Genomic DNA, 23,048 nt, shown 5'->3' with positions numbered 1-23,048 from the left:
CGGGCCGCCCGGGCCGCCCGGAACGCCTTCGCGCCGGACAGGTGAGGGGGAACTCTCGTCCCGCAGGACCCGGGCGGCGGGGGACGCTTCAGCGGACGGACCGCCTCGTCGCCACGAGCGCTTTATGGCTGCCGGAAGTGGCTCTCCGTCCCGGTCTGCGTCCCAGCCTCCAGCCCGTGGGCTGCAGTGGAAGCGATGGCGGCTGCTGCCGCCGGCCCGGGCCCGGGGGACGCCCCCGAGGGGCCCGAGGCGGAGGCTCCGGAGCGGCGGCGGAAGGCGCACGGGATGCTGAAGCTGTACTACGGCCTCTCGGAGGGGGAGGCCGCAGGGCGCCCCCCGGGCCCGGACCCCCTGGACCCGACTGACCTCAACGGGGCTCACTTCGACCCGGAAGTATATCTGGACAAGGTGTGTGGGCGGGGGAGGGGATCTGGCCCTGATACATTGCGGGCCCCCCAGCTCCTGCCTGTGGGGGTGGGGGGCGCAGGGCTTCCAAAGAGGAGGCCGACCCCTCGTTCGGGCAGTCGGGGCGGGGGTGGTGTCTCAGGCCACGTGGGCGGGCGTGGGCTGGCCTGAGGCGGCGCGGGGTCCGAGGCCTGGGGCATGTTTTGGTGGGTAGGGGGCGTGGTCCAGGCTGTGACGTGCGCCCTGCCGAGAAGGGACCGAGCCCGGGGGCTTCCAACGTGCGGGTCACCCCCGCGCCGGGCCTGGAAGTCCGCACAGGGGTGGGCGAGCCTGGGGACATGGGCGCCTCCCTGCCCAGCGCACTAACCACCCACCTCCTGCAGCTGCGTAGGGAGTGTCCCCTGGCCCAGCTGATGGACAGTGAGACGGACATGGTGCGGCAGATCCGGGCTCTAGACAGCGACATGCAGACCCTGGTCTATGAAAACTACAACAAGTTCATCTCAGCCACAGGTGACCCCCAGTTCCTCCTCAGACTCAGAGCCTCCGTGGTCAGACCACCGTGGAGGTCGAGGCCGCTGTCCGAAGGTGGTTTCAAAGACCAAAGTGGAGAGAGAGAGAGAGAGATGTTCCAATCGGTGGTTCACGCCCCAAATGGTGCAACATACAGGGTTGGGTCAGGCAGGAGCCAGGAGCCGGGAGCTTCTTCCAGGTCTCCCACGTGGGTGCAGGGGCCCAAGGGGTTGGGCCGTCTTCCACTGCTTTCCCAAGAGCAATAGTAGGGAGCTGGACCGGAAGTGGAGCAGCTGGGATTTGAACTGGGGCCCAGATGGGGTGCCGGCACCGTCTCAGTTTCTATTCTGAGAGGTGCAGGGCCCGGGCCGCGTGATAGCGTTGGGCCCAGCTGTGCTAAGCCCCGGAGGCAGCCGTGGCTGCTCTGAGCGCCTGCAGCGCACGTGACCTCTGACCCTCCCGACCGGCCTGTTGCTCCTCGTCTGACCTGGAGCAGGGTCAGCGGGTGCCGCTCCCTTGCCCAATGCTGGCATCGACCCAGCAGGAGACAGCGTCTGTGCTGAGAAGTCTCCGGAGCGTCACAGACGTGGCGTTGCCATCTCGTGGAATACGCCTGACGTTCTGACACCTGGCTCTTGCTTGATTGCGCAAATTTATGTGTGTGTGCTTTTAAAATTTTTTCCAGAGAAAATTACAGAGTGGTGGGAGTCAGGGATTCTAGCGGGACACGTGGTGGGAGTCAGGGATTCTAACGGACACGCACTGTGAGGTCTCGTATTCGTTCGCAAAAGACAGGGCGCCTCCGTTCCTTTTTTTTCTTTTCCTTTCTTGTTTCATGCATTTATTTTGATCAAAAGTCGCCCTTCACACCGGGGTACGGCAGTGGGCCGAGCGGACAAAGCACCTCGGTTTCTGGCGCCCACGGCCTGGTTGTGGAGGCCACAGTACATGAATGCCTGGGCCCAGGCCGCAGTAAGAGGCAGGAGGAGAGGGGGCGGTGACGCATGTGGGGTCCGCTTTCCACAAGGCGGAGCTGGGGAGGCTGTCCAAGTGCGGCCGGCATCCGCTGTAGTCATGGTGGGGAGGCCCTGGAGGAGGGGCCGTCCGTGCTGGTCAGGTCAGGTGGCAGAGACCCTGAGACCCGTGACTTATAGGTGGTGGTGAGGGGCCTGCTTTCGCTCGAGATGGAGCATTCTGTTTAAAAGATCCTCTGGCCACTGTGCTGGGAGCAGACAGTGGAGCGGCGTGGGCAGCAGCTTACCGTGCCGCAGTCCAGGGCAGATGGCGGTGGCGTGTACCGGGGTGCAGGGCTGGAGAAGTGAGATGCCGAAGGTTGCTCCTCTGGCGCTCACGGTGGAATCTGGTGATAAGTGAGACAAGGGTGAGATGGGAGCCGCCTGCAGCTTGGGTGAACCGTAACGCTGTTGGTTGTGGGGGGCCTGGGGAGGAGCGCACCGGAAGGCGTCATCAGGTCGAGATGCCCGTTAGATGAGGGTTGAGGTCAGGAGAGACTGAAGGTCAGGGTGCAGCCAGGTGAGACCAGATGCGAGCACCCGGGGGAGGAGCGAAGAAAGCCAAGCCCGAGCACCAACCCCTGGGGCATCCTGCCGTCCAGGCCGAGGGGGTGGCCTGAGGACGGAGCCCTGGTTCCACCCTGCTGTTCAGAAGCTGTGAAGACCGCGCAGCCCCCGCGGGGGGCGAGCATTTGGGAAGGGCTCAGCGCAGTCGGGAGCGGGGTGTCCTAGAGCCACTGAGATGGGATTGGCGGAGCTGGGGTTGTGTAGTGGGTTAACCCACCAATGCTGTGTCAGTGCTGGTTCCAGTCCAGCTCCCTGCTAATGTACCTAGAAGGCAGCGGAACTTGGGCCCCTGCACCCACAGGAGAAACCCGGATGACGCTCCGGGCTCCTGTCTTCGGCCTGGCCCAGCTACTTGGGGAGGGAACTGGAGGATCTCTTCTGCCTCTGTGTGTGCCTGTCTTTCAAATAAATACATCTGTAAGAACAGAGAGCGAATTGCTGAAGTTGGGTGAGACGCAGGAGAGTGAAATGGAGTGAAGTGCTCATGTACTGGGCGGCAGGGACTGAGGCGGGAGAAAGGAGCAGAGTCCTGGGGGTGCGATTGGGATGAGAAGGCGGGGGCGGGACGGGGTGGGCGTGGCCTTAACCGGGACGACCCTCGATTGCTGGAGAACGCGGAGCAGAATGTGGGCATGGCCAGGCAGCGGGTAGAGATGCTGGAGATCGTTTGTTTGTTCTATATTTTATTTATTTGAAAGAGTTAGAGAGGTCGAGACGTAGGTCTTCCATCTGTTGGTTCACTCCCCAAACAGCCGCAACGGCCTGAGCTGAGCTGATCTGAAGCCAGGAGCCGGGAGCTTCTTCTGGGTCTCCCACACGGGTGCAGGGGCCTAAGGACTTGGGCCATCTCCCACTGCTTTCCCAGGCCATAGGGGAGAGCTGGATCAGAAGTGGAGCAGCTGGGACCAGAACCGGCGCCCATATGGGATGCCAGCGCCACAGGACATGGCTTTAACCTGCCACGCCACAGCACCGGCCCCAAAAGTGTTTACAATTTTCATTTTACTTTTGAAAAGTGCTCTGAAGAAAGTAAAAGTGGATAATATATTGGAGAGGGTGACAGGGACTGATCTGATGGGGGCACAGAGAGGCTGTGATGAGGAGACAGCGGGTGAAGGCATGGGGAGGCTCTGGGGGCAGAAGGACCAGACAGGCAAACAGCTGTGCAAGGGCCCTGGGGCACGCTCCAGGGTGGCAGAACGGGGAGGCCGACCGCAGGCCGTGTGTTGGCAGACGCCTCTGACAAGGACAGCATAAATATTTGAGGCTTTCGGAGCCACCTGACCTCTGTTGGCGCTCCTTGGTTCTACCATTGCAGCCCGAAGGCGTCCACAGGCAGTGTGGCAGTGGGTGAGCACAGCCACACTGTAAGAGAGAAAACCCACAGGGGCCACCATTCTTACCATGCGTTTGCTGTCTCCCTCTCTCTCTCTCTCTCTGTTTGTTTTTCTTAAGATTTATTTTACTTATTTGAAAGGCAGAGTTACATAGAGAGAGAGGGAGAGACAGAGAGATCTTTCATCTGCTAGTTCACTCCCTAAATGGCTGCAACGGCCAGGGTTGGTCCAGGCCAAAGCCAGGAGCCTCAAACTCCATCTGGGCCTCCCACGTGGGTAGCAGGGCCCAGGCACTCGGGCCACCTTCTGCCGCTTTCCCAGGTGTATTCGCAGGGAGCTGGACTCCAACTAGTGCTCACATAGGCTGTCAGCATTGTACGCGGCAGCTTAACCCACTGCATCACAACGCCAGTCCCAACCCTGTGTTTTTTTTTTTTTTTTTAAGATTTATTTTATTTATTTGAAAGAGTTTCAGAGAGAGTTAGAGACAAAGAGAGAGGTTTTCCATCCACTTGTTCACTCCCCAGATGGCAACAATGGCCAGAGCTGCGCCATTCCAAAGTCAGGAGCCAGGAGCTTCTTCTGGGTCTCCCACACAGGTGCAGGGGCCCAAGGACTTGGGCCATTTTCTACTGCTTTCCCAGGCCATAGCAGGGAGCTGGATTGGAAATGGAGCAGTTGGATCTCGAACTGGCACCCATATGGAATGCCGGTGCTTCAGGCAGGGGCGTTAACCCAGTGCGCCACAGTGCCAGTCCCAGCCCTGTGGTTTTTTGACTTGCCATACTTGCACTGCCTGCTCTCCCACTCAGCCGTAGCCTTGAAAACCATCAGTGTTGTTCCTGGTGCTGGTCGAGTGAGAATGGTGCGGGGACGCTTTCAGAGCTTCGCGCCCTCACAGTCGTCGTCCCTGTCTGGCTTTTTCCCGCAAGATTCCACTCCATGCGCCTGTCCGTCTTTGACCTGGCTTGGGTGTTGCCCAGCGCCAAAAGCCTCTCGTCAGGGTTGCTGGTCAAAACAATGACAAGCCAGTGCCGCAGCTGCCCCGGCTGATGGCTGAGAGCTGGAGCCGACGACAGAGTCGCTCAGAAGCCCCCGGGGGAAGGTGAGGAGTGAGCGTCCGCCAGGGCCTTCCGCAAGCTCTGACGTGTTCCGGGGACTGCTGAAGGTCACGCGTGTGCACAGGGCGCGCTAGATGCCCAGGGAAGACCTGCGAGTGCCCAGCGCTCTCCCCTGCGCTTGCCTCCAGGCTCTGCATGGGCAGGAAGCGACGGCCAAGGCCAGTTTTAAGCGGCGTGGCCGAGTGTGCAGGAGTGCACAGCGCACACAGAGCCCCTCGGCGAAGGCGGGAGATTTGCTGGCTCCACGCGTTGGGGGAACGTGCTGCCCGGTGGTTAGCTGTCCACTGAGCTGACTAAGCCAGGATTCCACGGCGTTGAGGGAACGTGCTGCCCGGTGGTTAGCTGTCCACTGAGCTGACTAAGCCAGGATTCCACGGCGTTGAGGGAACGTGCTGCCCGGTGGTTAGCTGTCCACTGAGCTGACTAAGCCAGGATTCCACGGCGTTGAGGGGACGTGCTGCCCGGTGGTTAGCTGTCCACTGAGCTGACTAAGCCAGGATTCCACGGCGTTGAGGGAACGTGCTGCCCGGTGGTTAGCTGTCCACTGAGCTGACTAAGCCAGGATTCCACGGCGTTGAGGGAACGTGCTGCCCGGTGGTTAGCTGTCCACTGAGCTGACTAAGCCAGGATTCCACGGCGTTGAGGGGACGTGCTGCCCGGTGGTTAGCTGTCCACTGAGCTGACTAAGCCAGGATTCCACGGCGTTGAGGGGACGTACTGCCCGGTGGTTAGCTGTCCACTGAGCTGACTAAGCCAGGATTCCACGGCTACACTCAACAGAGGCCCAGTCTGGATAGAATTCGTTCAGAAACGAACTCGTTCAGGTGTAAGAGACTCGGAACAATCACTCAGCACACAGCACACGGCCTGCAGCAGTCAGTCTGAGGATCTGGCTTCCACAGCTGGCATGTTACAGTAGTGCAAGTATTTTTCTCAGCAAAAACTTCTAGGCATGCAAAGAGATAAGAAAATGTAGCCCATTCACAAGAAAAAAATAACATAGAAACTCTCTCTGAAGAAGGCCAACACTGGATTTACTGTACAAAGGCAAATCTTTATTTTAAGTGTATTCAGAGAGCTAAAGAAAACATCTACAAACACCCAGGGAAGGACACGAGCGATGTTTCGCTAAATGCGGGCGATCAAGGAGGAAGAGTTGCAAACAGAGCAGTGGTGCAGGGCAGGCGATGGGCAGCAGCAGCTGTGACCCCACGGAGAGCCAGCGCACCGGAGGTCAGCGCCTCAGCCCCGCCGAGCAGCGTCTGGAAGTATCGGGGCGCAGGAGAGAGAAAATGCAGCTAACGGCTGGAGACTCCCCAGATCAGTGAAAGCAGTCCACAGCTAAGAAGCAGGGGCGGCCGGCACCGTGGCTTACAGGCTAATCCTCCGCCTTGTGGCGCTGGCACACCGGGTTCTGGTCCCGGTTGGGGCGCCGGATTCTGTCCCGGCTGCCCCTCTTCCAGGCCAGCTCTCTGCTGTGGCCCGGGAGGGCAGTGGAGGATGGCCCAAGTCCTTGGGCCCTGTACCCCATGGGAGACCAGGAGAAGCACCTGGCTCGTGGCTTCGGATCAGCACGATGCGCCGGCAGCAGCGGCCATTGGAGGGTGAACCAATGGCAAAGGAAGACCTTTCTCTCTGTCTCTCTCTCACTGTCCACTCTGCCTGTCAAAAAAAAAAAAAAAAAAAAAAAAAAAAAAGAAGAAGAAGAAGCAGGGGCTGAATGGCGAGAGAGCCACCTGAACCCCTCGCATCCAGAGCGTCGCGAGGCAGGGAACCGGAAAGCATCAGGGGGAAGCAGCGTCACACACAAGGGGGCTCGGCAGGACCAGCCGCTGATGCCACGGAGGCCGGGGGGCCACGGATGCATGGCCGCCGCGAACTCTCCACCCGCTGACGCCGTCTTGCCAAAGGGGGGAGTTGGGGCATTCTTGGGAAAGCACACAGTTCTTCCCTGTCGGGTCTGTGCCGGAAATAATTCTGATCCTTCCAGCGGAAAGGCCAGGGCCTGCACGGCAACTTGGATCCCGTGGGCAGGTGGTAAAGCATCGGCTGCGTCGTGCAGACGCCTTTCCTCCTGTCTGAGGCGGTGCCGCGTACAGCAGCAGTTAGGGACCGGCTGAGGTCACACTGCGTGACCATGTGTGTGATGACAGCAGACAGGAGTGAGCACAACAGTGCCATACCGGAGCGTCGCTTCTAGAGCGCAGCTGTAGCATGTAGCAATAGCTATCGCATAGCTGTTGAAGCCATTTTAATGTTGACTAAACCATGTTGTTACAAGTTAGGATGCTAGTGGTAGTACCCACTACCACTAAAAAATACACATATATTGGGGGCTGGTGCTGTGGCATAGCAGGTAAAGCTGCTGCCTGCAGTGCTGGCATCCCATGTGGGCGCCGGTTCTAGTCCTGGTTGGTCTACTTCCAATCCAGCTCTCCTGGCTGCTCCTCTTTTTTTTTTTTTTTTTTTTGACAGGCAGAGTTAGACAGTGAGAGAGAGAGAGACAGAGAGAAAGGTCTTCCTTCCGTTGCTTTACCCCCAAAATGGCCACTATGGCAGGCGTGCTGCGCCAATCCGAAGCCAGGAACCAGGTGCTTCGTCCTGGTCTCCCATGCGGGTGCAGGGCCCAAGCACTTGGGCCATCCTCCACTGCCTTCCCAGGCCACAGCAGAGAGCTGGACTGGAAAAGGAGCAACCGGGACAGAACCCAGCACCCCAACCGGGACTAGAACCCGGGGTACTGGCACCACAGGTGGAGGATTAGCCTAGTGAGCCGCGGCACCAGCCGTGGCTGCTCCTCTTTCAATCCAGCTCTCTGCTATGGCCTGGGAAAGCAATAGAAGATGGCCCAAGTGCTTGGGCCCCTGGACCTGTGTGGGAAACCCGGAAGAAGCTCCTGGCTCCCGGCTTCGGATCGGCGCAGTTACGGCCATCTGGGGAGTGAACCAGCAGATGGAAGACCTCTCTGTCTCTGTCTCTCTAATCTGTCTTTCAAATAAATAAATCTTTAAAAAAGAAAGATAAAAAAAAATTTTTAAAAAAGGAGGCTGGCACCGTGGCTCACTTGGTTAATCCTCTGCCTGCGGCGCCAGCATCCCATATGGGCACTGGGTTCTATCTAGTCCCAGTTGCTCCTCTTCCAGTCCAGCTCTTTGCTGTGGCTTGGGAGGGCAGTGCAGGATGGCCCAAGTGCTTGGGCCCCTGCACCTGCATGGGAGACCGGGAAGAAACTCCTGTCTCCTGGCTTTAGATTGGTGCAGTGCCAGCCATGGTGGCCATTTGGGGAGTGAACCAATGGAAGGAAGACCTTTCTGTCTCTCTCACTGTCTATAACTCTATCTGTCAAATAAAAGAAAGAAAGAAAGATAGTCTGCCAAACTTGTACCCACAGACCTAACAGACCCCACCCCGGGGCAGAGGGCGCGCAGTCTTCCAGGGCATGTGGGCATTCTCCAGGACAGACGGACGCCAGGCCAGAGTGGGTCTCAGTAAAAGAGTTTAATTCATGTGACTGCGGTGAGGTGAAGTCAGAAATCGTTCATGAGAGAAACTTGAGAAATTTGCCAACGTGTGAACATGAAGCCGTGTGCACCTAAGGAAGCCCCTGTTCACGACAGAAACACTAACCGGAGCGCGGAGACAGTGAAGCCAGAGGCCGCCTTTATAAGACAACACCGTGACGGTGTGCACTCACAGATGAGATTAAATGGATGAAGTTCTTAAAAGACAAACGTACGCATCTGAAAGACCTATAACAAGACAGGAAATACTAACCAAAAACTTCCCACACCAAACGTCCCAAGACTGGGGCCAGGATTACGCTGTGGCAGGTAAAGCCGCCACGCGCTACACTGCTGCCTGCGACACCCATATCCCGTATGGGGCTCCAGTTCGTGTCCCGGCTGCTCCACTTATGATCCAGCTCCCTGCTAAATGGCCCAGGAAAACCAGCGGAAGATGACCCACGTGTTTGGGCCACTGACACCAACGTGGGAGACCTGGGTGATGCTCCTGGCTCCTGGTTTCAGCCGGGCTCAGCTCTGGCCATTGTGGCCATTTGGAGAGGGAACCAGCAGATAGAAGATCTCTTTCTTTGTCTCTCCTCTCTAATTTTCAAATAAATAAATAAATAAATAAATATTTTTTAAAAATTCTACCAGTCCTTTAAAAATTCTTGCAAAAATTTGGGGAAGGAACATTTCCCAGCTACTTCTGTGAGACTGGCATTACTCCCAATGCCAAAGTCAGACAAACTCGGCACAAGAAACAGACTCAACGGCCTGCGTCCCTTACGAATGCAGACACGAAAGTCCTGAACAAAGTACTGGCGAGCCCGGCAGAATGCTCAGAGGAGTATTTGCCGTGACAAGTGAGATTCGTCCCAGCAATGTGAAGTTGGCTCGAGGGACACAGGCATCCCATGTAACACATCATGTTAACGCGATACAGGGCAGATACACAGGGCCAGCGCCACAGACTCGGAGGAAGCAGTCCCCAGAGTTGTTTATGCTTGCGGGTTGACTTCTGTGCAGTTGATCTCTAACTGAACCAGTGCCACACACTGTAAATTACAGTAGCTTTGGGGCAGGTGCTGTGGCAAAGCGGGTTAAGCCACTGTCTTTTAAAAAAATTATAACTTTATAATGCTCTAAATGGTAAAATGCCTAGTTCCTCTGCTACTTTTCAGAAAAATATCTTTGAAGATTTATTTATTTATTTGAAAGGCAGAGTTACAGAGAGCGAGATCTTCCACCTGCTGACTCACTCTCCAAATGGCTGCAATAGCAGGGGCTGGGCCCGGCCAAAGTCAGGAGCCTGGAGCTCCCTCCAGGTCTCCCACGTGGCGCAGAGGCCCAAGGACTCGGGCATCCTCCACTGCCTTCCCAGGCACTGTGGCAGGGAGCTGGATCTGAAGTGAAGCAGCCGGGACTTGAACCAGCGCCCACCCAGGATGCCACTGTTGCAGGCGGCAGGTGAACCTCCTGTGCCACAGTGCCGGTGGCCCCCAGTACTTTTCATCTCCACAGTTTTTGATATTTTCATATTTTCCCATCTAAACGTATATTCACTTGTCATTTTCAAACAAATAGCTTCTTAAAATTTTACTGGGGTCAAGTTACATTTCTAGAAAGAATTAATGTATTTGGCTCTACCTAAGCTGTGTGGTATGCCTTCCCACTTTAGAAAAGATTTACTTTTATTTATTTTTAAACCTAAGGTGTGTTTTTTTACTTGAAATGAATTTTTTTAGGTTTATTTATTTATTTGAGAGGTAGAGTTACAGACAGGGAGAGGGAGAAACAGAGAGAGAAGTCTTCCATCTGCTGGTTCACTCCCCAGATGGCCATAATGGCTGGACCTGGGCCAGTCCAAAGCCAGGAGCCAGGAGCTTCTTCCAGGTCTCCCACGTAGGTGCAGGGGCCCAAGCACTTGTGCCGTCTTCTACTGCTATCTCAGGCCACAGCAGAGAGCTGGATCGGAAGAGGAGCAGCTGGGACACGAGCTGGCACCCATATGAGCTGCTGCTGCTGCAGGTAGAGGCTTAGCCCAGTACGTCACAGCGCTGGCCCCAAAAGATTTACTTAAAAGGCAGAGTTACAGAGAGGGGAAAAGATAGACGGTAAAAGAGTGAGAGAGAAAGATATCTTCCATCCGCTGGTTCACTCCCCAAATGGCCACAATGGCAGGGGCTGGGCCAGGTTGAAGCCAGGAGCCTGGACTCCGTTCTGGTCTTCCATGTGAGTGTCAGGAGCCCAAGCACTTGGACCATCTTCTTCAGGCACATTAGCAGGGAGCTGGATTGGACGAGGAGCAGCCAGGACATGAACCGGAGCCCATATAGGATGCCGGCACCATAGGAGGCCCACTATGCCACAGCACCAGCCCCAGTATTTTGATCTTTTAAAATTATAATTACGGCCGGCGCCGTGGCTCAACAGGCTAATCCTCCGCCTTGCGGCGCCGGCACACCGGGTTCTAGTCCCGGTCGGGGCACCGATCCTGTCCCGGTTGCCCCTCTTCCAGGCCAGCTCTCTGCTGTGGCCAGGGAGTGCAGTGGAGGATGGCCCAAGTGTTTGGGCTCTGCACCCCATGGGAGACCAGGAGAAGCACCTGGCTCCTGCCATCGGAACAGCGCGGTGTGCCGGCCGCAGCGCGCTACCGCGGCGGCCATTAGAGGGTGAACCAACGGCAAAGGAAGACCTTTCTCTCTGTCTCTCTCTCTCACTGTCCACTCTGCCTGTCAAAAAAAAAAAAAATTATAATTACGGGCAGGTGTTTGACAGAGTGGTTAAAATGCCACTTTGGGCGGCCACAGCCCATGTCAGAGTTCCTTTCAGGTTCTGCAATCTGTTAACTTCTGTTTTTGTAGCAGTTATCCACCTCACCCGCGTAGCGCACCGGGCCCGTGCCACCTCATCCATGTAACGCGCCGGGCCCGTGCCACCTCACCCGCGTAGCGCGCCGGGCCCGTGCCACCTCATCCATGTAACGCGCCGGGCCCGTGCCACCTCACCCGCGCAGCGCGCCGGGCCCGTGCCACCTCATCCATGTAACGCGCCGGGCCCGTGCCACCTCACCCGCGCAGCGCGCCGGGTCCGTGCCACCTCATCCATGTAACGCGCCGGGCCCGTGCCACCTCACCCGCGCAGCGCGCCGGGCCCGTGCCACCTCACCCGCGCAGCGCGCCGGGCCCGTGCCACCTCACCCGCGCAGCGCGCCGGGCCCGTGCCACCTCACCCGCGCAGCGCGCCGGGCCCGTGCCACCTCACCCGCGCAGCGCGCCGGGCCCGTGCCACCTCACCCGCGCAGCGCGCCGGGCCCGTGCCACCTCACCCGCGCAGCGCGCCGGGCCCGTGCCACCTCACCCGCGCAGCGTGCTGGGTCCGTGCCAGGTTGTGTGTTCATTGCTGTGGTTCCTCACATATGCTGCTATCATTTGTTTTTATTTTCTTTAAATTTTTTTAAATTTCTTTTTTACCTGAAGGCAGAGAAACAGAAACAGAGAGATCTTCTGTCTGCTGGTCACTGGACCAGGTCTCCCCTGTGGTGCAGGGACCCAGCTACTTGCACCCCCGCCAGTGTCTCCCGGGGTGCTTGGTAACGGGAAGCAGGAATCGGTAGCAGAGCCGTGCCGGGAGCCCAGGCACTGCTCGGGGGGATGCCGACTCCTCAGTGTGTCCCAGCGCCCACCCGACTGCCTCAGTTTGGCCCAATAGTTGATTAAGACAGAATTTTATCTCCAAATGATGGGTTCTCTTTGTTTTCTAGTTGTATTGCTTTCGAATGTCTTATTTGAAATGGAGAGAGAGACAGTGAGATTTTTCTATCTGCTAGTTTACTCTTCAAAAGCCTACAACAGCTGGGGCTGGGCCAGGCTGAATCCAGGAGCCCAGAACTCCATCCTGGTCTCCCCATGGTCGGCAGGCACCCAACTACGTAAGCCATCCCTTGTGTCTCACAGAGTGCACGTTAGTGAGAAGTAGAGTGGAAAACAGAGCGGGGGCTCCAACCCCAGGCCCTCAGCTAGGGGATGTGGGCAACCCCAGCAGTGGCTTAAGCGCTGTGTCCAATGTTATCCTGGGGCCAGTGCTATGGCGTAGCCGGTAAAGCCGCCGCCTGATGCAAGCATTCCTAAGGATGCCGGTTCCTGTCCCGGCTGCTCCACTTCTGGTACAGCTCCCTGCTAATGGCCTGGGAAAGCAGCACAAGATGGCCCACGTGCTTGGGCCCCTGCACCCACGTGGGAGACCCAGAGGAAGCTCCTGGCTCCTGGCTTCGGCCTGGCCTTTGCAACCATCTGGATAGTGAGCCAGCAGATGGAAGATCTCTGTCTCTTCCTCTCTCTCTCTCTCTCTTTCAAATAAGTAAATAAATCTTTAAAGGACAAAGATGATCCTCCCATCTAGCTGTGTTGTCAGTTTCCTTGTCACTGCATCACATCCAAGGTGCCTGTGTTCCATGTCAGTTTCTCCCACGCGGTAAGACTGGCCTACTGTGTGGAGTTGGGATGATTCAGGATGCACTTCCGGGTCGGCCGCATCACTTAACGCGAAGTTCTCCACGGCTTCCTTCAGCGTTTGTGCTCTTCACCTGTGGGTCCAGAGCAGCGCTGAGTCCCCTGTGGGAGGGGCCTCACGGTCTCTGCCCCCCCTGTGGGAGGGGCCTCACGGTCTCTGCCCCCTGCGGGAGGGGCTTCTCACGGTCTCTGCCCCCTGTGGGAGGGGCTTCTCATGGTCTCTGCCCCCCCTGTGGGAGGGGCTTCTCAGGTCTCTGCCCCCTGTGGGAGGGGCTTCTCATGGTCTCTGCCCCCCCCGTGGGAGGGGCTTTTCAGGTCTCTGCCCCCTGTGGGAGGGGCTTCTCATGGTCTCTGCCCCCCCGTGGGAGGGGCTTCTCAGGTCTCTGCCCCTGTGGGAGGGGCTTCTCATGGTCTCTGCCCCCCCTGTGGGAGGGGCTTCTCACGGTCTCTGCCCCCTGTGGGAGGGGCTTCTCATGGTCTCTGCCCCCCTGTGGGAGGGGCCTCATGGTCTCCGCCCCCTGTGGGAGGGGCCTCACGGTCTCTGCCCCCCCTGTGGGAGGGGCCTCACGGTCTCTGCCCCCCCTGTGGGAGGGGCTTCTCACGGTCTCCGCCCCCTGTGGGAGGGGCCTCACGGTCTCCGCTCCCCTTGATGGTCGTGGTGGCGAGCTCCGTCCTCGAGTCAGGGAAGTCCCAGGGGATGTTGAAGAGTTGGACAGCAGGTGACGGTGGCCCACAGGAAGCTGTTGTGTGTGGACTCAGCTTGCTGACGGGGTGGGCAGAACGGGAGGTGAAGGTAGGAGTCAGGCATGACGGACTGGCCGGGAGCCCGGGTGGAGCGGAGGAACAGGTTCAAGGGACCTCGGGAGCTTTGTTCTGCAATGTGACGAGTGAGTTGCTCGTGTGTCCACACCAAAGTGCCAAGTGGGTCGTCAGTCAGGGCTCTGAGCACGCCTGGAAGTGGAGTATCTCAGTCAGTGCAGCAGTGGGCTGGGGGAGACCCTCAGGAGGGGGAGGGGACGGCTCAGACACGCGGCTCTGCAGGTTTGGGGGAGACCCTCAGGAGGGGGAGAGGATGGCTCGGACACGCCGCTCTGCAGGTTTGGGGGAGACCCTCAGGAGGGGGAGAGGATGGCTCGGACACGCCGCTCTGCAGGATTGGGGGAGACCCTCAGGATGGGGAGAGGATGGCTCAGACACGCCGCTCTGCAGGTTTGGGGGAGACCCTCAGGATGGGGAGAGGATGGCTCGGACACGCCGCTCTGCAGGATTGGGGGAGACCCTCAGGATGGGGAGAGGATGGCTCGGACACGCCGCTCTGCAGGTTTGGGGGAGACCCTCAGGATGGGGAGAGGATGGCTCGGACACGCCGCTCTGCAGGATTGGGGGAGACCCTCAGGATGGGGAGAGGATGGCTCGGACACGCCGCTCTGCAGGTTTGGGGGAGACCCTCAGGATGGGGAGAGGACGGCTCGGACACGCCACTCTGCAGGTTTGGGGGAGACACTCAGGAGGGGGAGAGGACGGCTCGGACACGCCACTCTGCAGGTTTGGGGGAGACCCTCAGGAGTGGGAGCGGACAGCTCAGACACGCCGCTCTGCAGGTTTGGGGGAGACCCTCAGGAGTGGGAGGGGACGGCTCAGACACGCCACTCTGCAGGTTTGGGGGAGACCATCAGGAGGGGGAGGGGACGGCTCGGACACGCCGCTCTGCAGGTTTGGGGGAGACCCTCAGGATGGGGAGAGGATGGCTCGGACACGCCGCTCTGCAGGTTTGGGGGAGACCCTCAGGAGAGGGGAGGGGACGGCTCGGACACGCCGCTCTGCAGGATTGGGGGAGACCCTCAGGAGTGGGGAGGGGACGGCTCGGACACGCCGCTCTGCAGGTTTGGGGGAGACCCTCAGGAGGGGGAGAGGATGGCTCGGACACGCCGCTCTGCAGGTTTGGGGGAGTCAAGTCGAGGTTTGCTTCATTTTCTCCCGCAGTGTGAAGCGGTGCCCCGTTGCGAGTTCCTGACGATGTATTGTGTGTGTGTATGCACATGTATGTATATGTGTGTAAACGTGTAGATATACATACACATATGAGGCAGGTGCACTAGAGGGTTGGCAGGGTGGCTGGGTGGGGTGAGCCCCGCCGGGGGACTGAGGTCCTGAGAGTTGGAGGGAGAGCGGCTGGGGGCTTCTGGGACCCCTGTTCCATTCAGGTGCGAGGAGGAAACAGCTGGTGTCCGAGGTTTTGTTTGACCAGGATGGAGGCTGGCACAGGGCAGAGGCGAGGAGGGACGTGTGGCGGGGCAGCGAGGCCGTGTGCAGGCGGAGTGCCTGGGTTGCCGCGGCCGCAGTTCCTGAAGACGCTCACAGCTCCTAGCAGGCAGACAGGCTGAGGGGCCGAAATTCTAGAAGGTGGTGGGCTCAGCCGAGATCTGGGCCAGCGTGGGTGGAATTGAGGAGCTCGGGATCGTCACGAGGGTCTGATGTTGATGGCCACAGCGGGGGACAGGAGGGGACAGGAGGAGGAGTCTGGCAGCATTAGGGGCTGCGTGTGGAGGCCCCCTGGGCGCGGGAGGCAGAACACCTCCTCCCGACCCTTCAGAGAAGCCACGGTGCTCCTGAGGGCCTGGGAGGGAGACGAGGCGACTGCCTTGAATGACCCCCCGGGGGGGGGGTGCGCAGGCCGCCCCTGGCTCTGGAGCAGAACGTCTAACGGGCAGTGGGGGCAGCGAGCCCTCTGGGATGTGGGCAGCAGGGCGGGGACCCCCGCGGGCGGGAACACCCGCTGTGCTGGCGTCATGACCCCCCTCCGCTGCCCCGCAGACACCATCCGGAAGATGAAGAACGATTTCCGGAAGATGGAGGACGAGATGGACCGGCTGGCCACCAACATGGCCGTCATCACAGATTTCAGCGCGCGCATCAGCGCCACACTGCAGGACCGCCACGAGCGCATCACCAAGCTGGCTGGTGCGCCCCGCCCGGGCGGTTCATGGGGTGGGGGTCCCTCAGGGCTTGGGGCTCGGGCCTCACACCACCCCCTCACCCCCCAGGGGTCCACGCGCTGCTGCGGAAGCTGCAGTTCCTCTTCGAGCTGCCGTCGCGCCTCACCAAGTGCGTGGAGCTGGGCGCCTACGGGCAGGCGGTGCGCTACCAGGGCCGCGCACGCGCCGTGCTGCGGCAGTACCAGCACCTGCCCTCCTTCCGCGCCATCCAGGACGACTGCCAGGTCATCACGGCCCAGCTAGCCCAGCAGCTGCGCCAGCGCTTCAGGTGGGGCCCCTGGCCCTCCCCAGGCCCCAAGCGCCACGCGCACCAGGCTCCCGGGCCACGGGGCCGCCTGTGGCCCGGGGCTTCCCTCACTGCTCGCTGCCCTCTCGCTCCCTGCAGGGAGGGCGGCTCGGGCGCCCCGGAGCAGGCGGAGTGCGTGGAGCTGCTGCTGGCCCTGGGCGAGCCTGCGGAGGAGCTGTGCGAGGAGTTCCTGGAGCACGCGCGGGGGCGGCTGGAGGCGGAGCTGCGCAGCCTGGAGGCCGAGCTGGGGCCCTCCCCGCCCGCCCCCGACGTGCTGGAGTTCACCGACCGCGGCGGCAGCGGCTTCGTGGGCGGCCTCTGCCAGGTGGCGGCGGCCTACCAGGAGCTGTTCGCAGCGCAGGGCCCGGCGGGCGCCGAGAGGCTGGCCGCCTTCGCCCGGGAGCTGGGCGGCCGCTACTTTGCGCTGGTGGAGCGGCGCCTGGCGCAGGAGCAGGGTGGCGGTGACAACTCGCTGCTGGTGCGGGCGCTGGATCGCTTCCACCGGCGCCTGCGGGCGCCTGGGGCCCTGCTGGCCGCCGCTGGGCTCGCCGAGGCAGCCACTGAGATCGTGGAGAGAGTGGCCCGGGAGCGCCTGGGCCACCACCTGCAGGGCCTGCGGGCCGCCTTCCTGGGCTGCCTGACCGACGTGCGCCAGGCGCTGGCCGCGCCGCGCCTCGCCGGGAAGGAAGGGCCCGGCCTGGCCGAGCTGCTGGCCAGCGTGGCCAGCTCCATCCTGAGTCACGTCAAGGCCTCGCTGGCCGCCGTGCACCTCTTCACCGCCAAGGAGGTGTCCTTCTCCAACAAGCCCTACTTCCGGGTACGGCCGCCTCGGCGTCCGGGTTCCGGGTGCTGCTCCTGCTGCTTGGCCCCCCAGTCCCGGCCCCGGGCGCTGTGGCTGTGAGAGGGTCCCTGCAGCTGGGCCGGGTACAGGGTGGCAGGGTCCCCACTGTTGGCTCCGGCCCTGCCCCAAGCGGGGGACCTACTCTGGGCCACTTGGTAGGTGGGAGGAAGCCTGTGTGGCCTGCCTGGAAGAGGGGACCAGCTGTGTCTACCCCCCCCCCCCAGGGCGAGTTCTGCAGCCAGGGGGTCCGCGAGGGCCTCATTGTGGGCTTCATCCGCTCCATGTGCCAGACGGCTCAGGGCTTCTGCGACAGCCCAGGGGAGAAGGGGGGGGCCACGCCGCCCGCCCTGCTCCTGCTGCTCTCCCGCCTCTGCCTGGACTACGAGACGGCCACCATCTCCTACATCCTCACCCTCACCGACGAACAGTTTCTGGTGCAGGTGAACCGCGCGGGACAGAGGGGCTGGGGACACAGGAGGCTGGGCGGTGCGTTCCTGGCCGTTCCCCGTCCAGCTGTGTGTGCCCGGCACCCAAGGCCCCTGTCCTCTGCCTCTCTGGTCCAGGACCAGTCTCCAGTGACGCCCGTGAGCACACTGTGTGCAGAGGCCAGGGAGACGGCACGGCGGCTGCTGACCCACTACGTGAAGGTGCAGGGCCTGGTCATATCGCAGATGCTGCGCAAGAGTGTGGAGACGCGGGACTGGCTCAGCACCCTGGAGCCCCGGAACGTGCGCGCCGTCATGAAGCGGGTGGTGGAGGACACGACTGCCATTGACGTGCAGGTGCCGGCCCAGGCCCGCCGGGGGCCCCGCCACAGGCTGGGGGAGTGGGCCACAGCTCTGAGGACCAAGGCACAGCGGCCCGGTGCCTGTGTCCGTGGCCTCGCACCTCCCCAGCATCCCCGCTTCTCCCTCGGGTAAACTCGGGGCAGGGCTCATGCTGAAAGGGGACCTCGGGCCACTCTGCCCTCTCCCTAGTTCTGTAAGCAGTGGTCAGGTGCCTGCCAGATACCCGGCTCAGTGGTCACGCAGTGATTCTTCAGGGGAAACAGGGCGCTTGGGGGGCTGGAGATTCGCCAGGCTCGGCCCCCGTGCAGTACCTCCTGTCCCCACCAGGTGGGGCTCCTGTACGAAGAGGGCGTCCGCAAGGCCCAGAGCAGCGACTCGAGCAAGAGGACCTTCTCCGTGTACAGCAGCTCGCGGCCGCAGGGTCGCTATGCGCCCAGCTACACGCCCAGGTCTGGCCGGGCGGGGAGGCTGCGGGCCAAGTGGGCAGGAGAGGAAAGCTGTGCAGGGTGGGCTGACCCCGTGTCTCCCCCAGTGCCCCGATGGACACCAACCTCCTGAGCAACATCCAGAAGCTGTTCTCGGAGCGGATTGACGTGTTCAGCCCTGTGGAGTTCAACAAGGTCTGGGTGGGGGCAGGGGGCGGGGCAGCCTCGCAGAGAGCCCTGGGACCCTCAGCCTCTGTCTCGGTCATCCAGCATCGCCGGCCCGTTCTGGGTCTGGGGGCTGACCCAGGATGGCCCTTTGCCTTGTGCTTGTACCCACAGTCCTGATCCTGGGTGCTCCCCAGAGACAGTCACACTCTGGCCTCTGCCCCAGCCCAGCCCCCTGTAGGGCGGTGGTGCCTCTCTGCCCCCCGATTGCGAGGCCCTTGGGCCACCCCCGTCCTCCTCCCTACCTGGCCCTGGGACTCCGGGCCTTTCCTGGCACCCTGTCCCTCTGGCCCTCGTCAGACCTCGGGTGCCGCCTGCACGGACCGGCGCTGAGCCAAGCGCCTGTGTCCCGGTCCCCGCCTGCAGGTGTCGGTGCTGACGGGCATCATCAAGATCAGCCTGAAGACGCTGCTGGAGTGCGTGCGGCTGCGCACCTTCGGGCGCTTCGGGCTGCAGCAGGTGCAGGTGGACTGCCACTTCCTGCAGCTCTACCTGTGGCGCTTCGTGGCCGACGAGGAGCTCGTGCACCTGCTGCTGGACGAAGTGGTGGCCTCGGCCGCCCTGCGCTGCCCGGATCCAGTGCCCATGGAGCCCAGCGTCGTCGAGGTCATCTGCGAGCGCGGCTAGGCCGGCCGCTGCCCCGTCCTGCGCGTGCCCTGCTCGCGGCCCTCCCCCGCGGGCCACTCTGGACCCGCCTAATAAACGTGTGTGGCCTCCTCCTTCTCGCTGACCGGGGCGGAACTCGCCGGGGGTGGGGTTTTGAGGCCGAGCTCTGAGTCGCTCGCGTTGGGCCCGCCCCCGGGAGCCGATTGGCGGGTGTGCTGGGCCCATGATGGGCAGGGTGCGCGTCCCCTTAAAGCTCTCGGGACCGGAGCGCCGCTTGCAGAGCTGTAGCAAGACAGGTGCAGGGGCAGCGGGGCCGGATCCTCGGTGGCGCCAAGCCCATCTGGGGGATGGGGCGGGCCGTGTTTCCTTGACCGGCTTTTGTGAGCCTCCGGCCCGACAGAGGAGAGACCATGGCCCCACAGAGCTCCCGGGCCCCGCTGGAATTCGGGGGGCCCCTGGGTAATGGGGCCGAGAGGGGGGCCTGGGGACAGAAGCTGAACAGGAGTTAGTGGGGGAGGGGCAGGGGCAAGGTCTGAAGACCGAGGCTTTGGGAGGTACCGGGAGGCAGGCGGGTACAGGGGGGCGTGTGTAGGGGGAGAGCGGGCGGGGAGGCAGGAGGGCACAGGGATGTGTGTAGAGGGGGCGGGCGGGGAGGCAGGAGGGCACAGGGGTGTGTGTAGAGGGAACGGACAGGGGAGGCAGGAGGGCACAGGGGTGTGTGTAGGGGGAGAGCGGGCGGGGGAGGCAGTGCTCAGGCGGTTGTGGGGTGCAGGCCTGGGAGGTGGGGGAGCAGGAGACGGGTCTTCGAGGGGGGATGGGGACCAAGATGAATTCAGGAAAAGACGTGGGAGCAGGGGGCGGCTGGGCTCTAAGAACGGGATGCTAAGGAGAGCGACTGGGGCGCTGGGCGAGCCCTGGGGACGGCGGTGCGCCCACGGGGCTGGGGAGAAGTGGGCAGCGGACGCCCGACGCACGGCCCCTCCGCAGGCGCCGCGGCCTTGCTGTTGCTGCTGCCCGCCACCATGATCCACCTGCTGCTGGTGGCCCGCTCGGGCCCGGCGCGCCTCCTGGGCCCGCCCCCCTACCTGCCGGGGCTGGAGGCGCTGTGGAGCCCTCGGGCGCTGCTGCTACTGCTCGGCTGGCTCGGCCTGCAAGCGGCGCTCTACCTGCTGCCGGCGCGCCAGGTGTGCGGACGCGGGCGGGGGGCGGGGTCGGCCGCGGAGAAGGAGCCCCCGGACCTCATCAGTGCCCCCTTTGAACTCGCAGGTGGCCGAGGGGCAGGAGCTAAAGGACAAGAGCCGTCTGCGCTACCCCATTAACGGTGCCTGGGGGTGGGGGTGGGGGTGATGATCCCTTGCGCTGGAGTTGTGCGGGGGTGGTGGGCTGTCAGGTCTAGCGGGGAGGTTCAGGGAGACTAGCCCCGACCCCCAGCTCCCCTGGGTGCCTCGGTGGCCCAGGACAGACGTGGGAACTGCTCCCCGCACCCCCACCCCGTGTGCGGCTGCCGCGTGGCCCGAGCAGTGGCGGGGGTGAGGTCTGTGGCTCCCCTCGCCCCGGGCCGGGTGGGAGGGGGCGTCAGGGGTGCGAGCTCACTGCGTGGTCCCATGCAGGCTTCCGGGCCCTGGTGCTGACAGCTCTGCTGGTGGGGCTGGGGGTGGCCGCCGGCCTGCCCCTGAGGGCGCTGCCGGACATGCTGCTGCCCCTGGCCTTCGCCGCCACGCTCACTGCCTTCGTCTTCAGTCTCCTTCTGTACCTGAAAGCTCGGGCGGCCCCCGCCTCAGCCCTGGCCCCCGGGGGGAACTCAGGTGAGAGGGGTCCTAGTGGGCTGGGGCTGGAGGCCGGTGGGGGCACCGCCTGCCCCTCACCCTCCTTTTATTCCCCAGGCAACCCCATTTACGACTTTTTCCTGGGACGGGAGCTCAACCCTCGCATTTACTCCTTTGACTTCAAATATTTCTGTGAGCTGCGGCCAGGCCTCATCGGCTGGGTACGCTGGGCTGGGCCGGGCTGGGCCGGGACCCGGGGGAGGCGGGCCGAGGTCATAGTGTGTGGACAGCCATGCACTGATCCACCGTGTGCCCTGGGTACCGCTCTGGGCGCTGAGAGGGGAGAGACTGGGTTCCAGGGGCAGAGCCGATGGGAACAGCAGGGGGCGCTGTGGGAGTGGGGAGAGCCCGCAGGCAGGGCAGACCTAGCACTGATCCCCGGTCACCCAGCTGTGCCCTCTGGTTATAACCACCCCTGCCTGGCCAAGGTGACCCCAGGGGACAGGTGTTGCCCTGGAAGTGACCTCACCCCCAGGCAGGGGTGCCAAGTGCCCACCCTGGGTCTGGTGCGTCGGCCTCCCATGTGCCGGGCACACACTGCACCACGGAGTCCCCAATCAGCTCCAAGAGGCAGGGCCCAGGTCACCCCGCTGCCCGCATAGGGGTGAGCGCAGAAGCTGAGCGTCCAAGCCCAGAGCGGAACGGGTGGGACAGTGCATCTGGCCGCTGCCCGCCAGGACAAGGCCGGGAAGTCCTCCGGAGGTGGCCCACGCCAGTCCCTGGGTCCACGGCAGAGGGGCTGGGAGAAGAGCTGGAGCCGACTGCCCTGTCCCCTGCCCCAGGTCCTCATCAACCTGGCCCTGCTGCTGCAGGAGGCCGAGCTGCGAGGGAGCCCCTCGCTGGCCATGTGGCTGGTCAACGGCTTCCAGCTGCTCTACGTGGCGGACGCGCTGTGGAACGAGGTGAGGCAGGCCGGGCGGCCAGGGACCCCGTGGGGCCGAGCCGGGCGCCTGGCCCACCCTGGGACGCCGTGGGGCCGAGCCGGGCGCCTGGCCCACCCGGGGACCCCGTGGGGCCGAGCCGGGTGCCTGGCTCACCCTGGGACGCCGTGGGGCCGAGCCGGGCGCCTGGCCCACCCGGGGCCCCCGTGGGGCTGAGCCGGGTGCCCGGGCCCTGTTGCTGCAGGAGGCTGTGCTCACCACCATGGACATCACGCACGACGGCTTTGGCTTCATGCTGGCTTTCGGGGACCTGGTGTGGGTCCCCTTCACCTACAGCCTGCAGGCCCAGTTCCTGCTGCACCACCCTCAGCCGCTGGGGCTGCCCATGGCCTCGGCCATCTGCCTCCTCAACGGTCAGTCAGCAAAGGGCAGCGGCCCCGCCCACCACTGCCCCTCCCCCTTTCAGTCACTCGGGCCATTCGGCACCCACTGGGTAGGTGCCGAGCCTCAGGCCGGGTGCTGGCTCCCGGGGGTCTGGGCTGTGGGTTCCCGGGGTCGGGCAGGCAGCCCTGACCACCAGCCCTGACCACGCACGCATCTCTTCCCCCCAGCGGTCGGCTACTACATCTTCCGTGGGGCCAACTCCCAGAAAAACACTTTCCGAAAGAACCCTTCTGACCCGCGGGTGGCAGGTGAGCCAGGTCTCCGGGGGCCGTGGCTGTGGCAGCCGTCACCGAGTGACCTGGCCCCCTGCCCGTCTCTCCCTCAGACCTGGAGACCATCCCCACAGCCACGGGGCGGAGGCTGCTGGTGTCTGGGTGGTGGGGGATGGTCCGCCACCCCAACTACCTCGGGGACCTCCTCATGGCCCTGGCCTGGTCCCTGCCCTGCGGTGAGTGACCCCCGCTGGCCCCGGGCCTCCCACCGCCCAGCCGGACAGCGTGGAGACCTTTGCGGCCCCTCCCCGCAGGGCTGTCGCACCTGCTGCCCTACTTCTACATCATCTACTTCACGGCGCTGCTGGTGCACCGGGAGGCCCGGGACGAGCGGCAGTGCCTGCAGAAGTACGGCCGCGCGTGGCTGGAGTACTGCCGGCGCGTGCCCCACCGCATCGTGCCCTACGTCTACTGAGCGCCCCGCACCCTCGCCGCCCCGGCGGAGACGCCCTCCTCCCCTGGATAAACGGCTCCAACTCGCCGCC

The 23,048-nt window shown here is 62.4% G+C and overlaps 2 protein-coding genes across 2 annotated transcripts; both read left to right on the top strand.

Annotated features, from left to right (window-relative positions):
- Window positions 1-120: 120 nt before the first annotated feature.
- Window positions 121-19,253, top strand: VPS51 (VPS51 subunit of GARP complex). The gene is made up of 10 exons (XM_062195866.1): window positions 121-408; window positions 789-918; window positions 15,788-15,934; window positions 16,018-16,237; window positions 16,355-17,072; window positions 17,321-17,536; window positions 17,660-17,878; window positions 18,212-18,333; window positions 18,417-18,504; window positions 18,901-19,253. The coding sequence occupies exons 1-10, from the start codon at window positions 196-198 to the stop codon at window positions 19,159-19,161; spliced, it is 2,334 nt and encodes a 777-aa protein (XP_062051850.1). The 5' UTR covers window positions 121-195; the 3' UTR covers window positions 19,162-19,253.
- A 144-nt stretch (window positions 19,254-19,397) lies between these two features.
- On the top strand, window positions 19,398-23,044 carry TM7SF2 (transmembrane 7 superfamily member 2). The gene is made up of 10 exons (XM_062195867.1): window positions 19,398-19,599; window positions 20,128-20,324; window positions 20,407-20,461; window positions 20,751-20,945; window positions 21,024-21,127; window positions 21,749-21,868; window positions 22,092-22,260; window positions 22,459-22,539; window positions 22,617-22,739; window positions 22,818-23,044. Exons 1-10 carry the CDS (start codon window positions 19,551-19,553, stop codon window positions 22,976-22,978), a joined length of 1,254 nt encoding a protein of 417 aa, XP_062051851.1. The 5' UTR covers window positions 19,398-19,550; the 3' UTR covers window positions 22,979-23,044.
- Window positions 23,045-23,048: the final 4 nt, after the last annotated feature.

Source organism: Lepus europaeus, chromosome 7 (genome assembly GCF_033115175.1).
Source record: "Lepus europaeus isolate LE1 chromosome 7, mLepTim1.pri, whole genome shotgun sequence".
Taxonomy (NCBI): Eukaryota; Metazoa; Chordata; class Mammalia; order Lagomorpha; family Leporidae; genus Lepus; species Lepus europaeus.
Note: the sequence above shows the minus strand (reverse complement) of the source record. Positions and strands in the feature narration are given on the sequence as shown.

Excerpts from the sequence above, each read along its gene's own strand:
- TM7SF2 (XM_062195867.1), top strand. The coding sequence starts at position 19,551 with ATGGCCCCACAGAGCTCCCGGGCCCCGCTGGAATTCGGGGGGCCCCTG. Across the intron at positions 19,600-20,127 it reads GGAATTCGGGGGGCCCCTGG|GCGCCGCGGCCTTGCTGTTG; the intron begins GTAATGGGGCCG and ends GCCCCTCCGCAG. Across the intron at positions 20,946-21,023 it reads GGCCCCCGGGGGGAACTCAG|GCAACCCCATTTACGACTTT; the intron begins GTGAGAGGGGTC and ends TTTATTCCCCAG.
- VPS51 (XM_062195866.1), top strand. The coding sequence starts at position 196 with ATGGCGGCTGCTGCCGCCGGCCCGGGCCCGGGGGACGCCCCCGAGGGG. Across the intron at positions 16,238-16,354 it reads CAGCTGCGCCAGCGCTTCAG|GGAGGGCGGCTCGGGCGCCC; the intron begins GTGGGGCCCCTG and ends CGCTCCCTGCAG. Across the intron at positions 17,537-17,659 it reads ACGAACAGTTTCTGGTGCAG|GACCAGTCTCCAGTGACGCC; the intron begins GTGAACCGCGCG and ends TCTCTGGTCCAG.